The sequence below is a fragment of the Protobothrops mucrosquamatus genome, unplaced genomic scaffold, assembly GCF_001527695.2.
Source record: "Protobothrops mucrosquamatus isolate PMUCROS unplaced genomic scaffold, P.Mucros_1.0 scaffold4889, whole genome shotgun sequence".
In the NCBI taxonomy this organism is placed as follows: domain Eukaryota; kingdom Metazoa; phylum Chordata; class Lepidosauria; order Squamata; family Viperidae; genus Protobothrops; species Protobothrops mucrosquamatus.
In genome coordinates, this window is record NW_015390777.1 from 63,595 (window position 1) to 70,670 (window position 7,076).

Below are 7,076 nucleotides of genomic sequence, written 5' to 3' on the forward strand. Positions count from 1 at the left end.
AGGAGGAGGAGGAGGAGGAGGAGGAGGAGGAGGAGGAGGAAAAGAAGAAGACTGTGGGGTCCTTGGTGCTCTCAGAGCTTGGTGGTTTTCTTGCAGACATCATGACCCAACTAGGCAACATCATCAATGCTAGAAGGGAGTGGGGTTTGCGAGCAGGAGGAGGAGGAGGAGGAGGAGGAGGAAGAAACATCAGTATAAAAGCTGAAGTGAAGTGAACCCCAGATTTCAAGAAAACATTGTCCAAAGAAATACTATCAGATCCTCATCTGGTTTCTGTCTTCTGCTGCACTTCAGGTGTGACTCCGAGGTCCATCTTTGCCTTCGGGACTTCATAATTTCGGATGGTGCCACCTCAGAAGGCTCCAGACCATCTCCTCTCTCCCCCCCCCAAGACACATATACTTAGCAGCTCCCCACACCCCACGCCCCCCCCTTCCGTTTTCACGGGAGCCCAGAGTCGGAAGGCCGAGGTGCTGACCTGGGGGATGAAGGGTTCGAAGGAGAGGGTGTTCAGCCGGATTTTAATTTCCTTAGGAACCTGCAGGGGGGAAAGAGGGTGGGAGGTGAGTCCTCAGCCTGTCCAAGACCCCTAAGTCACCTTTAGCCCCGTTGACTGTCTCTGGTTCACTTAGGAATCAAATTAAGAAAAGAAGAAATAGGGAGAGATGATAGCAGGAGAAGAAGCGACGGATGGAAACTAATCAAGGAGAGAAGCAGCCTAGAACTAAGGAGGAACTTCCTGACAGTTAGAACAAGGTCATCAAGTCCAACCCCCGGCTCAGGCAGGAAACCCTATACCATTTCGGACAAATGGCTGTCCAGTCTCTTCTTAAAAACTTCCAGTGTTGGAGCATTCACCAATTCTGGAGGCAGGTAGTTCCACTGGTTAACTGTTCTCACTGTCGGGAAATTCCTCTTTAGTTACAGGTTGCTTCTCTCCTTGATAAGTTTCCACCCGTTCCTTCTTCTCCTGCCTTCAGGTGCTTTGGAGAATAGCTTGACTGCCTCTTCTTTGGGGCAGCCCCTGAGTTACTGGAACCCTGCTATCCTGTCCCCCCTCATCCTTCTCTTTGTTAAACTAGACATCCCCAGTTCCAGCAACCTTTCCTTATATGTTTTAGCCTCCACTCCCCTGATCATCTTTGTTGCTCTTCTCTGCACTCTTTCTAGAGTCTCAACATCTTTTTTAACATCGTGGTGAGCAAAACTGGATGCAGGATTCCAAGTGTGGCCTTACCAAGGCCTTGTAAAGTGATATTAGAAGAAGCTTCCTCAGTGGCTTCCAAACCCCCAGCAGAAACGTCTGCATCTTGGTCGATTAAAGTTTCTGCTTGGAAAATTAATTGGGGATGCAGTTTTGAGGATCTGGCGCTCTGCTGTTCCCCCCCTGTTCACACACACACACACACACACCATGCACAAACACAAATGTTGTGCACAGGATCAGGCAGGAGAAAGCAGGACTGGCCATCCCAGGTGCTTCCGGGCAGGGCTTCACGATCTGCGCGTCCTCACCATGTCATCCACGATCCAGGTGGTCAGGCTTTCCGATTGGTAGTAAACCTGGCCAGCCGTGTTGAAGAAGTACGTGGAAATCCCAAACTGGATCATGCGGTCCGGATCCACCGGAAAAGACAGGGGAGGCGGGGGGAAAGGAGCCGGAGTACGCTGGGCGTTGGAGAAGAATTCACCCTGGTGGGAGAACACGAGAGAAGTTAGGAAGACACACGGAAAGAGGGAAGGGAGCGGGATCCCTAAGGGACCGGGTCTTTCCCCAAGAATCTCCATCCATTTCGATCCAGCCGATGGGAGCTGCTGCAGATCCCGTCAGCCAAAGAGAGTCGGATGGGGAGGACCAGGAGATGGTCCTTTGGGGCAGGATCCCCAGCTCTGGGGAATGTCTTCCCCATGGAGATTAGAGTTAGGGAGCCAGTTTGATTTCGTTATTAAGACACCAGGCTAGGAGACGGTGAGTTCTAGTCCTGCCTAGGCATAAAAGCCAATTGGGTGACTTTGGGCCAATCATAAGGAGGCTGTGAGTTCTAGTCCTGCCTAGGCATAAAAGCCAATTGGGTGACTTTGGGCCAATCACCAGGAGATGGTGAGTTCTAGTCCCGCCTTAGGCATAAAAACCAACTGGGTGGACTTTGGGCTAATCATAAGGAGGCTGTGAGTTCTAGTCCTGCCTAGGCATAAAAGCTGACTGGGTGACTTTGGGCCAATCACAAGCAGGCTGTGAGTTCTAGTCCTGCCTAGGCATAAAAGCCAACTGGGTATCTTTGGGCCAATCACAAGGAGGCTGTGAGTTCTAGTTCTGCCTAGGCATAAAAGTCAACTGGGTATTTTTGGGCCAATCACCAGGAGGCTGTGAGTTCTAGTCCCGCCCTAGGCAGGAAAGCTGGCTGGGTGACTTTGGGCCAATCACAAGGAGGCTGTGAGTTCTAGTGCTGCCTAGGCATAAAAGCCTGCTGGGTGACTTTGGGCCAATCGCAAGGAGACGGTGACTTCTAGTCCCGCCTTAGGCATAAGGAGATGGTCAACTCACCGTCTCCTGGCAATTGACTCCAAGTCACCCAGCCAGCTTTCATGCCTAATGTGGGACTAGAACTCACAGCCTCCCGGTTTCTAGCTTGTGATTGCCTTAACCATGACATCCAACTGGCTCTCTAAGAGGCGAGTAGTACAGAAGGCGCTGAATAGCAGCAGTGGGTGATCTGGGACCCCAGGTGTCCTCTCCACCCACCTCGGTGGCTTGGTTTCTCTCCATTCTGAAGCGAGAAGCAAAGAAGAACTGTAGGGCAACTCCTAAAATGGTTGCATCCTGTCTTGGCAAAAAGAGGCCGAGACCCACCGGGGGAGGGAAGGAGGGAAGAAGGACAAGCATCTGAGGGGCATCCTTCTGCAAGACCATCCTCCTCCAGGTTTTCTGCTGAAGCTTACCTTGAGGTCCAAGTCTACGCAATCACTTGTCGCAACGGGTGGCCCAACCAGAGAATAATCGATGCTAGATGTGTGGTCGATACTGGTGGTAACTGGGGGGAAAGACAACATGGGGATGACATGAAGGATCTTTGTCCCTTCTGTAGGACAGTCTCAAAGATGATGGAGAACCATAAAATCTAGAGCTGGAAGGGACCTTGGAGGTCTTCAAGTCCAACCTCCTGCTCAAGCAGGAGATCCTCTACTATTCCAGACAAAGGGCTACCCAATCTCTTCTCAAAAGCCTCCAGGGATGGAGCACCCAGAACTTCTGGAGGCAACTTCTGCTCCACTGTTGAATTGTCCTCACTGTCAGGAAGTTTCTCCTTAGTTCCAGGTTGCTTCTATCCTTGATGAGTTTCCATCCATTGCTTCTTATCCTGCCTTCAGGTGCTTTGGAGAATAGCTTGACCCTATCTTCTCTGTTGGAGGCCCTCAAGTATTGGAAGATTATCATATCATCCCTAGTCCTTCTCTTCATTAGACTAAACATATCTAGGTCCCTCAACCATTCATGGTATGGTTTAGCCTCCAGACTCAGAGGGCAGGATAAGAAGTAACAGATGGAAACTAATCAAGGAGATAAGCAACCTGGAACTAAGGAGAAATTTCCTGACAGTGAGAACAATTAATCCGTAGAAAGGCTTGCCTCCAGAGATTATGGATGCCCCATCACTGGAGGTCTTCAAGAAGACATTGGAAAGCCATTTATCCTGGATGGTATTGTGTCTCCTGCTTGAGCAGAAGGTTAGACTAGAAGACCTTCAAGGTCCCTTCCAACTCTACTGTTCTATAATAAGGGGTCCAACAGTAAGTCAAAAGAGAAACTAGAAGCTCTAGACCAGTTTGGCAGAAACACTGAGATGCAAACAAATGTTGGTTTCCTTACATCAGGGGTCTTCAAACTTGGCCCTTTGATGACTTGTGGACTTCAACTCCCAGAATTCCTCAGCCAGGCATGCTGGCTGAGGAATTCTGGGAGTTGAAGTCCACCAGTCATAAAAAGGGTCATAGTTCCCTCATGCTGGCTGAGGAATTCTGGGAGTTGAAGTCCACCAGTCATAAAAGGCTCATAGTTCCCTCATGCTGGCTGAAGAATTCTGGGAGTTGAAGTCCACAAGTCATAAAAGGGCCAAGTTTGAAGACCCCTGCCTTAAATGATGCTCTTCTCCTGATGGAGCAAGCTTTTGAGGGTCCATCCATACTCCAAGGGTTTCGCTCTTACCTGGCAGAGACTGAAGGTGGGACTCCAGTTTGGAGTTAACAGAAGTTCTCACTATCTCACAGATCTGGAAAAAAAAATGCACAAGATGGTAGTCCTTAAGAGAGGGAAAGCAAAATCAAGCAACGACTTTCAGGAGGAACCAGAAAAGATGGAAAAGTAGGGCCTCTCCTAGCCATCATTTCCTACCACGGAAGGTTGCTGGATGTGACCCCCTCCTCAGTTTGTAGGCCAACCCAAAGCAGGCATTTGTGTGTTGCAATAGAGTTTTGCAAAACCTCAAAAATAGTCTTAAAAGCTGGCCACTGAAACCATGATGTTAGGAAAAAAACTTTGGAAAGGTCACTTCAGAAATATGTGGCAATAGTACCAGTGACCGTGTCTGAAAATGCGGGCCGAGTTCCATTTGGATGAGCAATTTGATTGCTCAGTGTCATAAGGTCTGTAGTAATTGCTCTCAGTTGCTGATCATTCCCTGAAGAGCTGTTAAGATAAAATAAATAAACTCGCCGAAGGACTCCGTATTCCACCCGCTGCACAATGGGTTCCATCCCAGATATAGAATCATAAGAGTCCTAGGGCAAGGAGGGACCTTGAAGGTCTTCTAGTCCCATCCCTCGCCGAGGGAAGAGTCCTTTCCAAAAGTTTCAGAAAGAGACTGGACAGCCATTTGTCTCAAAGGGTATACAGGGCAGGGGTCTGCAACTTTGGCAACTTTAAGATTTGTGGATTTCAGCTCCCAGAATTCCTCAGCCAGGATCCCAAGTCTTTACCTTGCTTTCCATGGCTGTCTTGAAAGCCGATTCCACCTTGCTTTCGAAGAGGTTATACAGCCACCTGCAAAAGCAAAGGCCACAGTTGAGGTTCATAGTCAAAGGCTTGATGAGTGGACCCTCAAAAGCCTTCAAGCCAGAGTTTAGAATAGAGTAGAGTAGAGTAGAGTAGAGTAGAGTAGAGTAGAGTAGAGTAGAGTAGAGTAGAGTAGAGTAAAATAGAATAGAATAGAATAGAATAGAATAGAATAGAATTACAGAATAGAATAGAATAGAATAGAATAGAATAGAATAGAATAGAATAGAATAGAATAGAATAGAATAGGAGCTGGAAGGGACTTTGGAGGTCTTCTAGTCCAGCCCCCCACTTAAGCAGGAGAACCTACACCATCTCAGACAAGTGAATGTCCAGTCTCTTCTTAAAAACCTCCAGTGATGGAGCGCCCACGATTTCTGGAGGCAAGGTGTTCCACTGGTTGATTGTCCTCACTGTTAGGAAGTTTCTCCTTAATTACATGTTGCTTCTCTCTTTGATCAGTTTCCAACCATTGTTTCTTGTCCTTCCCTCTGGTGCTCTTGTGAACAACCTGACCCCTTCTGCCTTGTGGCAGCCCTCAGATACTGGAACACTGCTATCATGTCTTCCTTGTTTCTTCTTTTCTTTAGACTAGTGTAGTTTAGAAGAGACAAGAGAATCTTTCCTAGTTCACTTCTCTGGATGTTTTTTTTAAACATCTGAAGGGGTTCTGTTGACATCCTATGGAGTCGAGGTGCACCTGATATTCCTAGAACAGGGGTAGGCAACCTGGGCTCTTTTATGACTAGTGGAATTCAACTCCCAGAATTCCTGAGCCAGCCATGCTGAGGGGAAAGGGAGAGGTTTCCAAGCTGAGCCATGCTGGCTCAGGAATTCTGGGAGTTGAAGTCCACCAGTCATAAAAGAGCCAAGGTTGCCTACCCCTGTCCTAGAACAATGGAATCATGAGTGACCACGATCCTGGACAAGATCATTTGAAGGTTACGTTTAGTCTGGTGGTTGATGGGGGTCAAATGGACCTTTTTTAAAACCTTCCCTGTCATCTAGAAAGAATCCAGAGAAGAGCAACAAAGATGATTAGGGGACTGGAGGCTAAAACATACAAGGAACGGTTACTGGAATTGGGTCTGTCTAGTTTAAGGAAGAGAAGGAATCTTCTCCGTCCTTCTGTTGGCTTAAGAGTTAACATTTACAGTATTTATAAGAGGCGCCGTCTGAATGACACAAGCTGAAAGTAGTTGGCGTGTGTGGCTGGATGGTGAGATGTTTTGGTCTTTTTGATTCCCTTTTGGCCCTTCTGATTGCCTCTTTTGAATGGTATTTAAGTGCTGTTTATCTCTACGGGCCTGTTGAGGGTTGATTGATTTTGCCAGGCTTCCAGAAATTCAGCCATCAACAAGCACATAGAGACCAACAACCTCTACCTACCACTCAAAGGGGACAAAGAGGAAAGAAAAAAGACCAAAACTATCTCCTCCCTAGCAATCAACAATTAGATAAGCAAAGATTAACACCTAGATTAACACTAGGCCAACAATTGCTAATTATCACTAGTCAAGAATACCCCAATCAAGAAACGATTATCTAACAGACAAACAAGCCAGCAGTAAACAACAGCCTAATCAAGAAACCACAAAGAATACTCTCCTTGAGAGGGCAAGCCAGTTGTATATAAACAGAGAACAGACCTTGCTGCCTTCTAGCACTGATGTTGTTACCTAGTTGGGAAATATCTGCAAGAAAACCACCCACCTCAGAGACCACCAAGGACCCCACAGTCCTCCTCCTCCTCCTCCTCCCCCTCCTCCTCCTCCTATCTACACCCCACTCCCTTCTAGCACTGATGATGTTCCCTAGTTGGGTTATGAAACATCTGCAAGAAAAGAACCAAGCTCAGAGCACCAAGGACCCCACAGTCCTCCTCCTCCTCCTCTGTACACCTCACTCCCTTCTAGCACTGATGATGTTTCCTAGTTGGGTCATGAAACATCTGCAAGGAAACAGCCAGGCTCAGAGCACCAAGGACCCCACAGTCCTCCTCCTCCTCCTCCTCCTCCTCCTCCTC

At 47.8% G+C, this 7,076-nt stretch overlaps 1 protein-coding gene across 1 annotated transcript in view; it reads right to left on the reverse strand.

Moving 5' to 3' along the window:
- Nucleotides 1-5,038, reverse strand: part of LOC107299417 (bactericidal permeability-increasing protein-like) — a gene marked incomplete at both ends in the record, with an annotated part of 57,266 nt that extends 52,228 nt beyond the window's left edge. The window contains 5 exons of the mRNA XM_015828779.1: nucleotides 479-538; nucleotides 1,516-1,692; nucleotides 2,941-3,032; nucleotides 4,205-4,268; nucleotides 4,975-5,038. Coding sequence (XP_015684265.1) covers nucleotides 479-538; nucleotides 1,516-1,692; nucleotides 2,941-3,032; nucleotides 4,205-4,268; nucleotides 4,975-5,038 — 457 coding nt within the window. The remainder of the gene's footprint in view (nucleotides 1-478; nucleotides 539-1,515; nucleotides 1,693-2,940; nucleotides 3,033-4,204; nucleotides 4,269-4,974) is intronic.
- Nucleotides 5,039-7,076: the final 2,038 nt, after the last annotated feature.